The sequence below is a fragment of the Hypanus sabinus genome, chromosome 9 (genome assembly GCF_030144855.1).
Source record: "Hypanus sabinus isolate sHypSab1 chromosome 9, sHypSab1.hap1, whole genome shotgun sequence".
Lineage (NCBI taxonomy): Eukaryota > Metazoa > Chordata > Chondrichthyes > Myliobatiformes > Dasyatidae > Hypanus > Hypanus sabinus.
The window spans coordinates 92,369,154-92,388,712 of record NC_082714.1 but is presented as its reverse complement, the minus strand read 5'-3'; the positions used below and the strand labels follow the sequence as shown (position 1 = coordinate 92,388,712).

General features: G+C 45.1%; 1 protein-coding gene across 2 annotated transcripts in view; it reads right to left on the bottom strand.

The window, feature by feature from the left end:
• The window catches only part of pi4kb (phosphatidylinositol 4-kinase, catalytic, beta), a 128,492-nt gene that overhangs the window by 56,241 nt on the left and 52,692 nt on the right, over window positions 1–19,559 (bottom strand). Inside the window, exon 3 of one of the 2 annotated variants that reach the window (XM_059980221.1) lies at window positions 8,038–8,082. The exons of the other annotated variant lie outside the window; for it this stretch is intronic. Coding sequence (XP_059836204.1) covers window positions 8,038–8,082 — 45 coding nt within the window. The remainder of the gene's footprint in view (window positions 1–8,037; window positions 8,083–19,559) is intronic. 2 annotated transcript variants of the gene reach the window in all.

Sequence of the window (19,559 nt, the reverse complement as noted above, 5' to 3'; positions counted from 1 at the left end):
AGAAGTAAGATCTGAAGAATGTACACTTGGGGGTAACAGTAATCATTACAGAAACAAAATAACTGTGAGAGGTATGGCACAAGGTCACAGGATCACGATCTCGTAACTCAACTCCACTCAGCTGCCTGAATTACCGTGTACTCACCATCTGAAAATATGAATCTAACAGAATCAAAGACCAAGCATTCAGAACATTTTAAAGGATCACAGCCATGAGGAAAGGATTCCTCCCAATCTGTCCTGAACATATCCAAACTTCTCTTAAATGCTCTATTTGCTTTATTCTTAGGACAGGTCCAATGCCATGTTTAACTTTGCTGATGACACCAGCTGTCGTTGGCCGAATCAAAGGTGATGATAAATGAGCATATAGGAGGGATCCGACGCAGCAGCCTTTCCAGGTCCAACCAAAGGTGTGATTGTTCATCCTTCACATCTTTTCCACAATTGCAAGACACTGCTGGTTATCAAGAACATCGAGTTCAGCAGGTCTACCCTACTAGCAAGTGGCTGAATAGTGGTAGAGCTGGACTTGTTGCGCACTGTATTGCAGTCTGCCTCCCAGAGAAAGCGGCATTAGTGACAGTGCGTGGATAACATCCACTGATTCTCCTTTGTTTATCCTGCCTGTTATTTCCTCAAATAAGTCAAACAGATATGTCAGGCAAGATTTCCCTTTAAAGAAACCATGTTAACTTCGGCCTACTTTATCATGCACCTCCAAGTATCTTGAAACCTCATCCTTAATAAATGAACTCCAACATCTTCCCAACCACTGGTGAGGCTAGTAACTACCTTTCCTCTGCCTCCCTCCCGTCGTTAAAGAGTGGAGTGACATTTGAAATTTTCCAATCCTCTGGAAGCATTCCAGAATCTAGTGATTTCTGAAAGATCATTACTAATGCCTCCACTATCTCTTCAGCTACCTCTTTCAGAATCCTGGGGTGTAGCCATCTGGTCCAGGTGAGTTATCCACCTTCAGATCTTTCAGTTAGTAATTGCAATTACACTCAGTTCTGCCCCCTGACACTCTCAAATTTCTGGCATACTGCTAGTGTATTCCACAGTAAAGACTGATGAGAGATACTTATTCAGTTTGCCCGCCATTTCCTTGTTCCCCAGTACGACTTCTCCAGCATTGTTTTCCATCATTCCAATATCCACTCTTGCCTCTCTTTTACTCTGTATATATCTGGAAAAAACTTTTGGTATCCTCTTTGATATTATGGGCTACCTTACCTTCGTATTTCATCTTTTCTCTTATTTTTTTTGTTACCTTTTGATTGGTTTTTAAAAGCTTCCCAATCCTCTGACTCTAATTTTTGCTCCATTACATGCTCTCTCTCTTGCCTTTATGCTGTCTTTGACTTCCCTTTTCAGTCATAGTTACCTCATCCTCCCTTTAGAATACTACTTCATCTTTGGATGCACCTATCCTGCACCAACTGAAGTCCCCAGAAACTCCAGCCATTGCTGTTCTGCCATCATCCCCACTAGTGCCCCCTTCCAACCATCTTTGGCCAGCTCCTCTCTCATGCATCTGTAATTCCATTTACTCCATGGCAATACTGTACATATAACTTTAGTTTCTCCCCCTGAAACTGCACAGTGATTTCTATCATACCATGATCACTACCTCCTAAGGGTTCCTTTATCTTAAGCTCCCTAGTCAAATCTGGTTCATTATACAACACCCAATCCAGAATTGCCTTTGCACTAGTGGGCTCCGTCAGTAGCTGTTCTAAAAAGCCATCTTGAAGGCATTCTACAAATTCTCTCTCTTGGGATCCAGCACCAACTTGATTTTGAAATCCCCCACGTCTCTCATAACATTGCCCTTATTACAGGCCTTTTTTATTTTCCAGAAATTTACATCCCATATCCTGGCTACTGTTTGGTGGCCTGTATGCAACTCCCATTAGGGTTTTTGTACCCTTAACTCTACCCACAAGGATTCTACATCTTCTGATTCTATGTCACCTCTTTCTAAAGACTTGAACTCAGTTTTTACCAAGAACCACCCACCCCCTCTACCTACCTGCCTGTCCTTTCGATACAAGGTGTACTTAGATGTTAGGTTCTCAACTATATTCTTCTTTCAACCATGACTCAGTGATGCCCATGTCATACTCGCCAATTCATAAATGTGCAACAAGACCATCTACCTTATTCCGTATTCAAATATACGTGCATTCAAATTTAACCCCTTCAGTTCTGATTTTTCACCCTTTTAGATTTTGCCCCCAATTTACATTTCAACTCATCTCATTTTGCCCAGTCATCTGCCTGTTTTTCCTCACAGTTTCACGACATGCTGCATTGACTTGTATACCAATTGCCCCACCCTCAGCCCTATCATTCCAGTTGCCATACCCCATCAAATTAGTTTAAACCCTTCCCAACAGCTCTAGCAGACCTGTTCCTAAGGATATTTGCTCCTTTCCCCCCCACCCCACCCCCGCCCTCGGGTTCAGGTGTAACCTCTCCTTTTATACAGGTCATACCTTCCCCAGAAGAGATCCCAATGATGGAGAAATCTGAAACTGCACCCTGCATCACTTCACCTTTACTATCATCCTATCCTGCCCTGAGTAGCATGTGGTACTGGGAGTAATCCGTAGGCCCTGCTCTTTAGCCTCTTCCCTAACTCCCCATACGCAGTGCGCAAGATCTCTTCCCTCCTTCTACTTATATTATTGGCGCCAATGTACACCACGACCTCGGCTGCTCACCTTCCCTCTTGAGAATCTCCTGCAGCCACTTTGAGACACAAGACATCCTGGACTCTAGCAACTGAGATTGCAACACACCGGCCTGGCTTCCCTGGCACAGCCGTTGAACCTGCTGTCCGTCCCCTCACTATTGAGTCTCCTGTCACCATCACTCTGTGTGACTTTACCCTTCCCTGCTGAACCACAGTGCAACTGGCCTGGCTGCTGCCGCAGCGTCCCCACAGTACCCAAAGTGGTAAACCTGTTTCTGAGGGGTATGGCACTGCACTGACTGCTTACTCCTCTTACTTCTCCTGGTGGTCACACCACCACCACTGGGTGTGACCACCTCAGTAACAGTCTCATCTATGAGGATTTTCAGCCTCCCAGATAGTCCCAAGCACATCTAGCTCCATTTCCTTGACCTGGGTGCACCTCCTGCAGATGTAATAATTAGAGAAACCGTTAGGAACCCCGAAATCCCACATCTCACAGAAGAAACATTCCACTGCCTGAACTATCATACTACTTTTACCTCTAACTTCTCAAACTCTGTTCTGGTAGAAATGTGACTCCAGGATCACATCCATGCCCCATCAATCTGCAGGCCATGACACTCAGGAACTGAGGTATTAAAAAAAAGAGTAATATAGCCTATGTCTTCTAATGTGCTGTGCTGTGTTCTGTGTTTGACTGCTGATACTGGGTTTTACACCTTGACCCCAGAGAAACACTTTCATTTGTGTACTCATGTGTATGACTGGATGACAATTAAATTTGAACATGAACTTCTGGCTGAATGGTGCCACAACAACAAATTCTCACTCAACATCTTCCTTTGCTTATTCAGCTTCCTCTGAATTGCTTCTTGATTTGCCTCAACTACACTTCGGCCTGAAAAGTCAGGAGTTTATTCTCCATTGAAGCTGCCTGACTTATTCAGTTGCTCAAGCATTTTGTATGTGTTGCTCTAGATTTCCAACATCTGCAGAATCTCTTGTGGTTATATCATATGAGATTATAACATACAAAACAGTTCAATCAAACTACTTCAATATGATCCAGATGGTATAAGAAGACTGCAGAATCTCGAGCAAGTGATGAGGGGACATCACAGTCAGTGAGTCACTATCTAATAGCAGCAGTGACTTGACTCCAATCACAACCTCTGGTACTGTGTGCGTGTGTGTGTGTGTGTGTGTATTTTGCATGTTCTCCTTATAACAGCATGAGATTCCACCCCATTCCCACCTTTCTAGATCAATTGGCCACTGCACCCTCTATTGTGTGGGTGAGTAATGGAACCCTTGGGAGCAGGGGGCAGGAGTTGGTAGTGATGTGGGGAGAATAAAATGGGTCAAGGTAGTAGGACCGGGGTGAAAATTGGCACCAGGATGACTCCGTCCTGATGGGCCTGCTTCTGTGCTGTATCCATGACTTGAAGGTACTGGCGTGAAATATCAACTGTTTATTCCCCTCCACAGATGCTGCCTGACTTGCTGAGTTCCTCAGCATTTTATATAGAAGGTTCAGTGATAATAAGCCTAATTCTGAACCTCCTTGCAATAAACCACTTGCTTTCCCAATTGCCTCTTGTACCTACCAGCAGTCGGCTGTTCATTCCCAAGGTAAAGCAATCTTTTTCCCAAATTCCTCACTGGATTGGAGCACTGTTCTCATTTCCAATTTACCTTCTACAGTCAGGTGAAAATAGGAAGATAGTCTTGATGCCAATACTATCAGATTTTTCATAATCTCAACAGCCTCATCCCCATGTGTTGCTACATTGACCTAACACTGGAATCCGAAGGTGATATCTCCCACGTTCATGCTCTTCTAGCCCTGCCGTGCCAGGACAATAATACAACTGCACGGTATTATTTGCCCACAGAGAATGGTTGCCAGCGATCCGATTCTTCCGTACATTTTCCAAGCTAGTCCTGCTTCAATGCATTCACTAATGACAGGACATATTCCATTTGTTTAGTTATGGGTAGTGTTGGTGATCATTCAATTATATTATTTTAGCATGATGCAGTTTGCTGTAGAAAACAAATGCTTCTGACATAAAGATATTAGTTTACAAACAGTTCTCAGGAATGGAACCCTTATGTATCCAGGCGGCTGCCAATTCTCAGGGAATCAGTCACACTTTGGACCATTCCTACTCTCCTTATTTCCCCATATGTATTCTCTAGAACCCCTCCCCTTCCGCTGACCCAGTATCCCTCACTAATACCTGTCCCTGTACTTGGTCTCTGGAACTTGTTTCTCACTCACACCCATTAACTAACAAACATATAGAGACAATAGACAATAGGTGCAGAAGTAGACCATTCAGCCCTTCGAGCCTGCACCACCATTCTGAGATCATGGCTGATCATCTACTATCAATACCCGGTTCCTGCCTTGTCCCCATATCCCTTGATTTCCCCTATCCAGAAGATACATATCTATCTCCTTCTTGAAAGCATCCAGAGAATTGGCCTCCACTGCCTTCCGAGGCAGTGCATTCCAGACCCCCACAACTCTCTGAGAGAAGTTTTTCCTTAATTCTGTCCTAAATGACCTACCTCTTATTCTCAAACCATGCCCTCTGGTACTGGACCCTCCCAGCATCTGGAACATATTTCCTGCCTCTATCTTGTCCAATCCCTTAATAATCTTATATGCTGCGATCAGATCCCCTCTCAATCTCCTTAATTCCAGCGTGTACAAGCCCAGTCTCTCTAACCTCTCTGCGTAAGACAGTCCGGATATCCCAGGAATTAACCTCGTCAACCTACGCTGCACTTCCTCTATAGCCAGGATGTCCTTCCTTAACCCTGGAGATCAAAACTGTACAGAATATTCCAGTATACTTCTGTATATGTACAGAAAGCAGTGGGAATTGAACTGCGGTCATTAGCCCTGTAATAGTTCATGCTAACAACTACTCTACTGTGCCACCCATCCCTTTCCTTTACCATTAGCCCATACAAAGGGGTGATTTAAACCCAATTAACCTATCAGCACTTCTTCAATATACACGGTAAAACCCACACAGCCGCAGAGAAAACATGCAAGCACCCATGATGGCTACCAAACCCGGCTCCCAGAGCGCACGCGATGGCTACTAAATCCAGCTCCCAAAGCACCCATGATGGCCACCAAACTCAACTCTTAGTGCTGAGAGGCAACAATACCAACTGCTGTTCCTCAGTGCAGAGCCCGAGAGCAAATCTTCCTTTGGCCCCTTGTCCAGCAGTCCTGTTCCTCTCCTCTCTCCTCAACTGGTCTTCCCAAAACTGTTGGCATGTACTGATCTGCATCTGCATCCAGCATGGGAGCACGGTGGTTAACATAACACTATAATGGCACTAGCAACCCAGGTTCCATTCCCACCACTGTCTGCAAGGAGTCTGGATGTTTTCCCCATGACTGTGGGGGTTTTCTTCCCACATTCCAAAGACATGTCAGTGCCATAAAGTGTGGCGACACATACTGGCTTTTCCCAGCAAATCCTCGGACTGCGGTGGTTGTAGGTGCCAGCAACACACTTCTCAATTTGTCTTGATGTCAAGTGTGACAAATAAACTAACCTTTCTATAAGCGTACATCCAGGACACTTCCCAATTTATTCCAGCCTTTGGGAGTTCCAACTAGCCATCACTCCACCTCCCACCCCAGATTAAAGAGTTCCAGTAATTCCTCACAAAGGCTTGGAAACCAGGACCTTTTTTTTAAAAGGATGTAGTTCACGATCAAACCATGCTGGCTATTGTCTAATCACTGAACAACAGCAGCCAAGGTTGGGGAGGAAGCAAGAGGGTTGTGAGGAATGAAAAAAAATCTATATTCCAGACCACAGCACTCTGTCCTTTCCCCACAACTGGTATGGGGGAAGGAAGGGTGGGGAGATGGAGAGGACAGAACAGCTGAAAAGATAGAAAAATCAAATACAGCAATAGTGGTGAGATGGTAATAAACATAATTCTGTTAATCAACAGGGAGGCAGAATGAAGGAACCAACAGTTCTCGCAGAAACAGTATTTTCTCAGGCCAGTGTTTCTTTCATTTTGATGGGCATCAGCTTTAATCTCAGTTAAGTCAGCAATCGATTGTTTTTTTAGCTGATTTTTTTTCTAAGATAAACGTTGCAGTAGAGGGGGCCAGTAAGCTGAAGGTCACTATCTTTAACCCAGTCAGGGGACGGGGCAGGGGTGGGTACTGAGGGGCAGATTTCACATACAAAGGGTGGCAGGAATACGAATGTGCTGCCAAAGGAAGAGGTAAGAGTGGGTACAGGGGAAAAGGTTTCATATACAGTGACGGGTATATGAACTGCCAGTACAAGGTGTAGAGGTGGGAAGAGGGGAGGTTTCATACACAGACAATGGCGGGTATATGAAACAAGCTGCCAGAAGAAAGGGTAGAGGTGGGTACTGGGAAGAAGGTTTCACACACAGAGGACGGCAGGTATATGGAACGAAATGCCAAAGGAAGAGGTAGAGCCAGGTATAACTGGCCCATTTCCATGCGGTCTAGCTCTATGCCTCTACGGTGAAACTGAATCTGAGGAACAGAAGCTACATTATATTTGAATCAGGAGTTTTATAGAGTCATAGAGCACTACTGCACAGAAAAACAGGCCCTTTGGCCCATCTAGCCCATGCTGAACTATTACTCTGTCATGTCAAGGAGGCTTGACGTTTTACCATGCATCCATTTTGGTCTGACTCTGCCCTTGAGGTTTTGATGGGAGTCCGGGGATGGAGCATTAAGGCTGTAGCCAATCTGCTCAGCACATTTTTAGTGGGATGGCCTGAAAGCAGTGTTGCCCTGGTGGGAGCCAGTGCCACCCTCCATTGGATAATCAACATGAGGGTATTTCCTCACGCCTACAGGGTGGTACAGAAGGAAAATTTAGGGGGTGCTTTGCTAGCTTACAGGCCAGATCATTGGGTATATGGTGGAGGTTGGAGTGGAGGAGTGGGTTGGATTGGGTATATCAGTGAAGGTTGATAGACATGTAATTAGCAAGGGGAGAAGGCAGGAGGGTGGAGATTTTGAAACTCAGTTCAGCCAATCAACATGTTTAATTGGAGTTTTACGTTGGCAGGAACCTGCACTACAGTCTCCGCAGATAACTGAATTCCCTCATGCCTACAGGGGTCGAGGAGGAAATTTGGAGGGGGGGTGGTATGTCAGCCAACATATTTTGAAACTGTGCTCAGCCAATCAAAACGTTTTTCAGGTCTATTGCCCTGAGTAGCACACAGAGGAAATACTGCTTAGAAGGAAGGAGCCAGCAACCCAGCCACCACAACAAGAACTGGACACTTACAGTGCGGTCATCTCTACCAATACTCTCATTACTGGACGAAAGCGCCTGGGAAACAGGGGGAAGGAAAGGTTGTGTTATTATTTCTTTCATTCTTTGCACAAGAAACTCTTTCGCGTAGCGGTTATCATGACACTATTACAGCTCGGGGGCGTCGGATTTCGGAGATCAATTCCACTGTCCTCCGTAACAAAGTTTGTACTTTCTTCCCATGTGCATGTGGGCTTCCTCCGGTTTCCTCCCACAGTCCAAAGATGTACCAGTGAATTGGTTAAACTAGTCATTGCAAATTGTCCTGTGATTGAGTTAGGAATAAACGTGTGGTCTGGTGGGCAACGCAGGCCATTGGGCGGTAATGACTTGTATCTCGTAAGTAAAGTAAATAAGTATACAAACATTGTATGCTCCACTAATCTTCAAAATCACCAGCACCCGAGACTGGCAAATAATTTCTGCTTGTTTTATCAATATTCTTAAGATTACTTTAAAAGGTCATGAAATTAATTTTGCTAAGCATTGGTGTTATAAGAAACCTTATTGCCTGACCTGCTAAGTTTCTCCAGCATTTTCTGTGTGACAAACATCAACTCGGGTTCTCCCTCCGTAGATGCTGTCTGAACTGCTGAGTATTGCCAAAATGTTGTGTTTTTATCTCAGCATTGTAGCAGCTGCAGTATTGAAATCCAGGCAAAACACCAGGTGCAGTAGGCACTCAGAGGGTCAGGTGGCATTTGGAAATGGACAGTCAGCGTTTCAAGATTGAAAACTTCAACTGCCCATCTCCCTCCACAGATGCTGCCTGTCCTGCTGATTTCCTCCAGCTGTTTGTTTCCTTTACTCCAGATTCCAGTATCAGCAGTCTCTTGTATCTACACTGAAATGAGTCCAGTATTATTCATTTATTAGAGCATGTGACAGGCCCTTCCAGCCCAACAAGCCCATGCTGCCCAATTAACTAACCAATCCATACTTCTTTGGGAGGTGGGAAGGGAACCAGAGCACTCGGGGAAAACACACGCCTCATTGTTCAGCCATCGAGTGTGTCATTTAACAGCTTCACAACAATTGGAGAACTTTGAGGAAAGAAATGACATTGCTTCTTCCATAGCGTGACAAGACATTTCAGCACAAGCTTTAGCCAACTAGTGGGATGGATCCCATTAATAGCTTTTGGGCAGGGATTTAGGATCCCAACGAGAGCCCCAGGTCACATCTGGTGCAGATTCTCCCTAAGCTCATTTAAGTGGAGTTGTCTGCTTGCTTATCAAGGTGCTTGGGCAACAGCAGGTGCACAGACAAGAAATATTTAGTCTTGCCCATGTTCAACATTTATAACCCGAATCCTGGTATCCAAGCCCTGACAGCTGAATTAAAGGCAGGATGGGCCTCTGGATCATGGTACTAACACAGATCTTGTTTGTCACTGGGCCTGTGATTAAGACAGAGACTGTCTGTCTTAATTGCACAGTGCCCTCCTGATACCACTTCCAACATCACACTCTGCCATTGTCCATGCTTCTCCAGCCCACTTGTTTGGCTCCCATTACTGACAGAAACACCGCTGATTAAATTAGGTTTACTTGTCACATGTACATCAAAACAGAGTCAAATGCATCGATTGCATCAATGACCGACACAGTCTAAGGGTGTGCTAGGGGCAGCCCACCAGTGCCAACACGTTTCAGGCACCCACAAAGCATGCCCATATGTCCCTAATCTTAACCCATCCATCTTTGGAATATGGGAGGAAACCAGAGCATCCGGAGGAAATCTTCACAGGAAACTCCTTATAGAGAGCAGCAGAAACTAAACCCAAATCGCTAGTGCTGTAAAGCACTAAGCTAACCGGCAGTTTTGGAATTCCCTTCCTTAATTATTTCAACAGGAAAGGACGCTCAGCCCACTGAGTGCAAGTTGGCACCACGCAGAGCAAGCCCATCAGCCCTATATGGTGTGGCACAGTAGCATAGTGCTTCTGTGATGCTTTTCTGATTGGGGCTCAACTCCTACGGCTGACTGTAAGCAATTTGTACATTCTCCCTGTGACTGTGTGGGTTTTCTCCAAATGCTCCAGTTCCTTCCCACATAGAAACATAGAAACCCTGCAGCACAATACAGGCCCTTTGGCCCACAATGCTGTGCCGAACATGTAATTACTTTAGTAATTACCTAGGGCTACCCATAGCCCTCTATTTTTCTAAGCTCCATGCACCTATCCAGGAGTCTCTTAAAAGACCCTATCGTATCTGCCTCCACCACCATCGCCGGGAGCTCATTCCACGCACTCACCCCTCTCAGAGTAAAAAACTCTCAGAGTAAAAAACTCTCAGAGTTTACTCTCAGAGTAAAAAACTTAACTACAGAGTCAACTTGCGCACCAGATTTGAGTGTCTTATGGACTTGGACCCAAGATCCCTCTGTTCCTCAACAATGTCTTACCATTAACACTATATTCCATATTGGAGATAGTCCACAGGACGTTCACAAGAATGATCCCAGGAACGAAAGCGTTCTTGTATGAGGAGCATTTTGTGGCTCGGGGCCTGAAACTCACTGGAATTTAGAATAATAACGGGGGGATTTCACTGAAACCTATCGAAAAGGCCTAGATGAAGTGGATGTGGAGAGGGTGTTTCTTATAGTGGAGTGTCAAGGCCCAGAGCCCCTCAAAATAAAAGTCGTCCCTTTAGAAAAGAGATGAGGAGGAGTTTATTTAGCCAGAGGGTGGTGAATCTGTGGAATTCATTGCCACAGGTGATTGTGGAGGCCAATTCATTGGATATATTTAAAGCAATGGTTGATAGCTTCTTGATTAGTGAGGGTGTCATAGGTTACAGGGAGAAGGCAGGAGAATGGGGTTGAAAGGGATAATGAATCAGACAGGATTGTGTGGCGGAGCAGACTTGATGGACTGAATGGTCAAATTCTGTTCCCATGTGTTATTGTACTTCACTGTTACCACAGCTTAAAAGATGGCCCTTAACAAGAATGTTAGAAATCTAAATTTGATACCAGGTCACGCACAAGAAGATAAACAGACTGTTGCAAAGGGAGGCTAGAAGCTGAATGGGAAAGATAACAACTCCAAATCGTGGGTGTCCAGGCAGCTGCAGCAAGGGTGGACAAGAGAAATTAGGCATGATCTCATAGTGGGGGGGTTGCAGAAGTAGGAAGGGATGAAAGGATGGAGGCACATGAAGGAAATAAAACAGAAATTCACCGTTCCTTCTTCCAATGTAAACATGCCTGGGTTCATTTAGTCTCAAGTCAGTGACTGCTGGGCACGTTTTGTCCTTGTCAAGGAAGACTCTGCTGCAACTGTACTTCCTTCTCATTTCCTCTGCTGCACTCTTACATAATACCACAGATTCAGCAGGAAAATCAGTAACACGAGTTACACAATCAGGCCTGGTATCATTCAGTTCAGGACAGGGTGGAAAGGGGTAGGGGAAGAGGGGTGGAGGGGAAGAGAGGCAGAGGAAGAAGGAACCAGCAGTATATGGGGTGGGGGAAGGGTGTACCAGAGCTAAAAGGTCATGAACATGGGCAAGAGAAGGAGGTAGCGGGTGAGAGAATGAAGGAGGAGGAGTGATTGAGTGGGGGTGGGAAGAGCAGGTGAGGGAATGGGAGGGGAGTGGGAGAGGGCGAGGGCAAGAGAATGGGGGGAGGAACAGCAGGTTAGGGAAGGGGATGATGGGTGGAGGGAGAGAACAGAGGGTGGGGGGGGGGAAGAAGGGTCCAGAGGTGAGGATGGGATGAATCAAAGTGAAGGAGTGAGTGTGGCAGAAAGAAGACTGGAGTGGGAGTGGGTGAGAGAATGAAGGAGGAAGGAAAGAAAGGGGAGAGAGCATCTGAATGGGGGTGGGGGGTGGGGCTGGGAGGAGCAATGGGATGAATCCTAAGTATGAGAGGTGGAGAGAACACGAGGAGAAAAGAGTTGGGGGAAGAGTGCATGACATAAAAAGGGAGGGAAATATCATGTGCAATTTTATGGTGGTTATGGAGCTGGTGAAAGGGGCCAAATAGGCAACATTTCTTTCTTCCATTTAAATGGAGAGAATGTATTTAGCTGCAGTTCCCAGTAAAGGCATCAATGTGCCAGCCACACTCTGCCACTTTTTAAAAAAGAGCATTTGTGCTCTTTGCATTTTCATCTGCTTCAATGGGCATCTTTCTACTGATTCCCAACTGAAAGTATCATTCAAGTTTACAAGCTGCCTGGCTAGGAATGAGATCACGGCCTCAGCCCTGGCAGGCAAAATCTACCGACAATCCCGTTCGCTATATGCTTAGGCATACAGGTAATTAATAAGTCTAAATCTAAGATCTGCTGATGCAGAACCAGTGAGCTCAGGCTCTGTGCAGACACCAGGTTGATGGGGAAAAGGGATTTGCTGCAGTCAGGGCTATGAGAGGCCAAAGCTTATGCAGTGCCTCAGCAATAGAAAAGAGGGAAAGATAAGTTAAAATCTGATGGTGCAGCAGCCTGTCCAATCACATTCCTGATATGCAATATTGCTTGCATTTAAGTGTTCTGCTTCCTCATTATTCCCTGAATAAAGCTCCTGCCAGCTTTCAGGTGGCATTTACTGGCCATGACATCACACTCATAAGATTAACATGACTACAACTATAAGGAAATCAGGAGACAATAAAATGTGGTTGTAATCATAAACTGATTTGCCAATCAAATGGATCAAAGTCTCAGACATACATTCTCACTAAATGACTAAATTATGCTGAGGAATTGCTCTAAATTAATCCACCTACCAACTCCAACATTTATGGCTAAAAGGGATAAAACAACATTTACATGATTAAAAAACACAAAATGCTGGCAGAACTCAGCAGGCCAGACAGCATCTATGGAGGAGGTAATAACGATTTTTTTGGCTGAAACCCTTCATCAGGAGTGAAGTAACATGGGATGGTCGAGGGGGGATATGAAGTGGGGGAAGGGATAAAGTAGAGAGCTGGGAAGTGATAGGCTGGAGGGAAATGGGCTAGGGAGAAGGTGGAGAATTATGGGAAATAAAAGAGAAAGAAAGATAGGGCTGGGTGGAGAGATTATAGTGAGGGGGGGGGAAGAGAGAGAAAGAGAACAAGACTAAAATAATAAATAGGGATGGTGGTAAGGGTATCAATGGAGGTCGGTGAGTTGAATGTTCATGCCGGCAGGTAGGGGGCTACCTAGGCGGGAGATAAGGTATTGCTCCATCGACCTGCGTGTGGCCTCATCTTGACGGTAGAGGAGGCCATGGACAGACATATCGGAGTGGGAGTGGTCTGTGGAATTGAAGTGTGTGGCCACAGGGAGATCCTGCCTCTGCTGGAGGACCGAGCGCCAGTTTTTGGTGAAACGGTCTCCCAGTCTGTGGCAGGTCTCCCCAATGTATAAATGGCCACATCGGGAGCACCAGATACAGTATATCACCCCAGTTGACTCGCAGGTGAAGTGGTGCCTCACCTGAAAGGACTGTCTGGGGCCTAGGATGGTGGTGAGGGAAGAAGTGTGGGGGCAGGTGTAGCACTTCTTCCGTTTGCAGGGATGACTGCCCGGAGGGAGGTCCGTGGGGAGGGATGGGGGGATGAATGGACAAGGGAGTCACGTAGGGAGCGATCCCTGCGGAAAGCAGAGAGTGGGGGGGAGGGGAAGATGTGGCTGGTGGTGGGATCACGTAGGCGGTGGCGGAAGTTACGGAGGATTATGCATTGGATCTGTAGGCTGGATTTACATGATTCTTTACATTATGGGTAAAAGCCCTCCTCACCATTGAGCAAAATATACACAGAATGCTGTTGCAGGAGAGCAGCATCCATCATTAAGAAACCCCACCATCCAGGTCAAGCTTTCCTGTTGTTGCTGCCATCAGGAAGGAGGTACAGGAGCCTCAGGACCCACACCACCAGGTTCAGAAACAGTTATTGCCCCTCAACAACGAGGCTCTGTAACCAAACGGGTTAACTTCACTCGTTCCAACACCAAACTGATTCCACAAACTATGGACTCGCTTTCAAGGACTCTTCATCTCATGTTCTCAATATTTATTGCTTATTTATTATTATTGTTTTTGTTTCTTATTTATTTGCAGCTTGTTAGGGGTTTTTGCACACTGGTTGTTTGTTGCTCCTGTTGGGTGCAGTATTTCATTGATTCTACTGTGCTTCTTTGGATTTACTGTAAATGAATTTCACAGTTGACATACATGTAGTTTGATATAAATTTACTGTGAACTTTGATGTAGTAGTTTTTGAAGTTAATCACTATAATGCTGACAACTCGTCAGACTATTAGCCACTAACCGCTTCAGGTTCCTGGGTGTCAACAGCTCAGAGGATCTATTCTGAGCCCAAAACATTTATAAAACTATGAAGGCGGCAGACCAACAGCTCTACATCATTGGGCGTTTGAGGTGGCATTGGCCTGGATGCTGTTCTCCAGCCTCCAAAGTCCAACACTGAAACCAGTGACCTTCAGTCTCCCAACTTGAAACAGCAGTATTAAGCAGTCAATTCCCCATTTTGGTTACCTTCTCAGCCTTCTCTTCTCCTCACCTGTCCAGCCCCTACCTGTGGTGCCCCTCCTCTTTTCATTTCTCCAATGGGCCACTTTCCTCATTCATTTCTCTTCAGCCTTTTTCCTCCACCATCCCCTCCCAGCTTCTCACTTCATCCCTCCTCCCCACCCACACCTGGTCCCAGCTTGTATTCCTCCCCCTTCACCAACCTTCTTGTTCCTGGGGCACCACAGAGGTGTAGCAGTCTGGGGACGCTATTACAGCTCCAGGTGTCGGAGTTTGAAGTTCCATTCTAACATCATCTGTAAGGGGTCAGTATGTCCTCTCTGTGGAATGTGTGGGTTTCCTCCAGGTGCTCTGGTTTCCTCCCACTCTCTAAAGACGTACTGGTTAGAAGCTGAATTGGTCATTGTAAATTGTCCTATGGTTAGGCTAGGGTGGGCTGTCGGCAGCAGGGCTCAAAGGGCTATAAATGGCCTGCTCCATGCTACATCTCTGAATAAAATAAATTAATTCCGGCTTCTGCCCTTTAAATCCCGATGAAGGGTCTTGACCTAAAATATTGACTGTTTATTCCTCTCAACAGATGCTGCCTGACCTGCTGAGTTCCTCCAGCATTTTGTGTGTGTTGCTCTGGATCCCTAGCTTTTGCAGAATTTGATACTGATGAATTAAGCCAGGGGCACTTTTTCTTTTCAACTGCACACTGCCTGCACAGGATTAGCAATAAGGATTTACTACGACCATGCATCAGAAGAATGAGACAAAAGTTCTGCACTTGCCTAAGTATCAGACAGCAAATCAAACAACTGCTCAGTAGAGTTATAGGATACAATTACTGAGAACAAGTGCCTGTTTAGTTCACTGCCTGTCAGTTTAGCCCAGTTTATGGTTATAGCATAATCCACTAAGCCAGATTCTTAATAAGATTACTGCATGCACAAGCCTTCTGTGTGGGCGGCATAGTAGCATAGCGGTTAGTGTAATGCACTGTAAGATCGGGGATCAATTCCTGCTGCTGTCTAAAAGGAGTTTGTATGTGCTCCCCAAGAATACACTGGTTTTCTCTGGGTGCTCCAGTTTCCCCCTACATTCCAAAAGACATACTGGTTAGGGTTAGCAAGTTGTGGGCATGTTGCATTGGCACCCAAAGCATGGCGACATTTCTGAGATGCCCTTAACATTTTCTTGGACTGTGTTAGTCTTTGACACAAATGGCTTATTTCACCGTATGTTTCACTGTACCTGCGACAAAAAAAGCTAATTATTTTATCTTTAACAAGACATAGTGTTCACCCTACCTATGTCCCTCCTGTCCATTTCCCTCAACTCAATAGCCGCTGAGTTCCTCTAGAACAGCAGCACGATAGCATAGCAGTTAATATAACACTTTACAACACTGTGATCTCTGACTGGAGCTTAATTCCTGCTGTTTTCTATAAGGAGTTCACACGTTCTCCCTGTGACTGTGTGGGTTTCCTCCGGGTGCTCCGGTTTCCTCCCAGCATTCCAAAGGTGTACCGGTTAGTTGTGGGCATGCTATTTTGGCACCAGAAACATGGCAACACTCATGATCTGCCCCATCACATATCTGGTTGGTCATTGACACAAAGACTACACTTCACTGTAGATATGACAAATTAAAGCTAATCTTCCTTTCTTTTCTAAAGTTACATTTATAAAGAACTTTATTAGGTACAGGAGTGGAACCCAGTGTGGTCTTCTGCTGCTGCAACCCATCCACTTCAAGGTTCGATGTGTTCTGCATTCAGAGATGCTCTTCTGCGCATCACTGTTGTGATACGTGGTTATTTGAGTTACTGGTGCCTTCCTGTCAGCTTGAACCAGTCTGACCATTCTCTTCTGAACAGATCTTGTAATCGCTAAATGATGGACTCTTGATCTCTCAATCTACCTTGTGTAGGCCCTTGTACCCCACTATCTACCTGCACTGCGCTTTCTCTGTAACTGTAGCAGTACACTCAGTGGCCATTTTATTAAGTACAGGAAGTAACTAATAAAGCAGCCACTGACTGTATGTTCATGGTTGCCTGCTGCTTGTAGCCCATTCCCTTCAAGGTTTGACACGTTGTGCATTCAGAAATGTTCTTTTGCATACCACTGTTGTAACGTGTGGTTATCTGAGATTCTGTTGTCTGCCTGTCGCTTGAACCCATCTGGCTATTCTCTTCCGACCTCTCTCAACAAAACGTTTTCACCCAGAAAACTGCCATTCACTGGCTGTTATTTGTTTTTTGCACTATTCTCTGTAAACTCTAGGAGAATATTGTACATAAAAATCCCAGGAGATCAGCAGTTTCTGAGATACTCAAACCACCCCATCTAGCACCAACAAACATTCCAGGGTCAAATGACTTAGAACACTTTTTTCCCCTTTCTGATGTTTGGTCTGATCAACAACTCCTGACCATTACCGCATGTTTTTATGCATCAAGTTGCTGCCACATGATTTGCTCATTAGATATTTGCGTAAAAGAGCAGATATATACAGGTGTACCTAATAAAGTGACCACTGAGTGTAGGTCTCATGGCTGACACAAAGCACTACAAGATAGAGTGTGACAAACTGCAGTCTGCACTGGGCATGTTCTCTCACTAATGGAAACAGAAATGCTGGAGGAGCTCAGCCAGTCAGCACACAAGAAGGGTGTACACATTTTGGCTCAGGGACACTGCCTTCACAAGCTGGGAAGAGTGGAGGGGTCTCACAATCAAAAGAAAATCTACAAATAATGGAAATCCAGAGCAACACACACAAAATACTGGAGGAACTCAACAAGTCCTAGGTCTTTGTCTGCTCTTACGTCAGGCAGCATCTACGGAGGGAATAAACAAGAAGAAAAAAAAACAGGTTACAATTGGACATCACCTCCTAGCTGGGTATAGTGGGGTGAGGAGGGGAAATAAGAGATCTCTGGACAGAGAAAAGCAGGAAAGTGAGATTAAGGGTGAAGACTAAGTGAAAGAGAAATTAACCTGTATGAAGGGTCACAAAGGGGACATTGCCTCCAACGACAGTGACATAGATTCATTTTACGAGAGAGTGGGATGGGCAGCAGAAGGTTAGCAGAATATAGGGGAAAAAGAAAGCAGAGGCAAATTCAGCTGAATTCTGAAACCCTAATACATTCACTGTCACCCTACTGCAAACAGATATATACCAGATACTACTTCCTCCTTCCTCCAGGGGCAGTGAGGGATAATATGGAATGATGTCATTGACTTGATCGGATGATTGGCCTAATTCTGTTCTTATGTTTTATGTCAAACCACCTTCTAACAGAATCATTGACAGAAATAGACCCTTTAGCCCACTGAACATACCAGCATCAATCACACATTTACACATGCATTAATCCATCTCTAATTCTCAGCCACACACACTAAAGGCAATTTCCAGTGGTAAATTACATGTTGTTGAGACATGGGAGGAAACCAGAACATCTGCTAGAAATCCATATGCTCACAGGGCAACCACATGACATAGGAACTGAATTAGGCCATTCAGCCCATCAAGTCCGGTCCGCTATTTGATCATTTATTATCCCTCTCAACTCCATTCTCCTGCCTTCTCCCTGTAACCTTTGACACCCTCGTGAATTAAGAACCTATCAATCTTCACTTTAAACATACCCAATGACTGGCCTCTATGGCCAGGGACAACATGCAAACTCCACACAGACAGAATCTAAGATCACAGTTGTACCCAGTTCTACAGCAATGCAAGAGAGCAGCTTCACCACACCTCAGAAAATCCATCAAAATCAGGTTTTCAACAATCCTTGCCAGCACTGCAGTTCTCACCAGCAATAGCAATGCCAGCTACACACCAACAAGACTCAGTAACCTCATCATAAGTATAACCGTCTTACAGCAGATGCAGATTAATTCCTGGGATGTCCTTTGGAATAGGTACAGCTGGACGGGATATCATTTAAAACAATTATGGAATTGTTTGCTGGAGAGATAAGTGACTGATTCTCAGACTGCAGGAACCAGATTTGGGGACCCAGAATCCCAATCCAAGAGATCAACCACTTGGGATTAAGAAGATAAAGATCTCAATAATCTTTGGCACTGAAGACGTGAGAGAAGGTAGTGGACTCAGCCAGCTCTATCATGAGTTAAGTTCTCCTAGGCATCAAGGACATATACAAGAGATGACATCTCAGGAAGATAGCATGCAGGGAACCCATCAACTGGGTCATGCTGCCTCCTCATTGCTGCTATCAGGCAGGAGGTACAAGAGCCTGAAGACCTACACCTCAATGTTCCACAACAGCTTTTTCTCCAGGTTCCTGAACTAGTTGACATAACCTTAACACTACCTTGGACGAGACTTTTCCCCCTCTATTGCACTGACGTTGTTATGTCTATTTTGTCCTGTAAGCTATCGTATAACTTATGTTAATTGAATTTTAAGTTAACTTATGTTTGCAACGCAATGTGCTGTTGCAGCAGAAAGCTAATTTAAGGTCTGATGACTGACTACAGGAGGAAGAAGCTGGAGGTCTATGAGCCAGTCCTCATGGAGGGAGGAGAGGTAAGGAGGATAGGTAACTTTAAATTCTTTGGTGGTAACATATCAAAAGATCTGTCTTGGGACAGATGGCACACCATCACAAAGAAAGCATGACAGTGCCTCTACTTTTGTAGAAGTTTGTGTAGATTTGCATGTCACCAATAGCTTTTATAAATGCACAGTGGAGAGTGTCCCAGCTGCTTGCATTATAGCTTGGTTTGGAATCAGTCTACAGAAAATGGTGGCTACAGCCCAGTCCATCATGTGTTCCAGTTTCCTCCCACACTGCATTTGTACAGATTGGTAGGTCAATTGGTCACATGGGTATACAATGGGCAGTGTGGGCTGGAAGGGTCCATTACTGGGCTGTATCTGTAAATAAACTACCTGAAATTATATTAATTTTCATTCATTCTCTCTCTCTCTCTCTCCCACCCCCCCTCCCCCCCCCCTTACACAGGTTG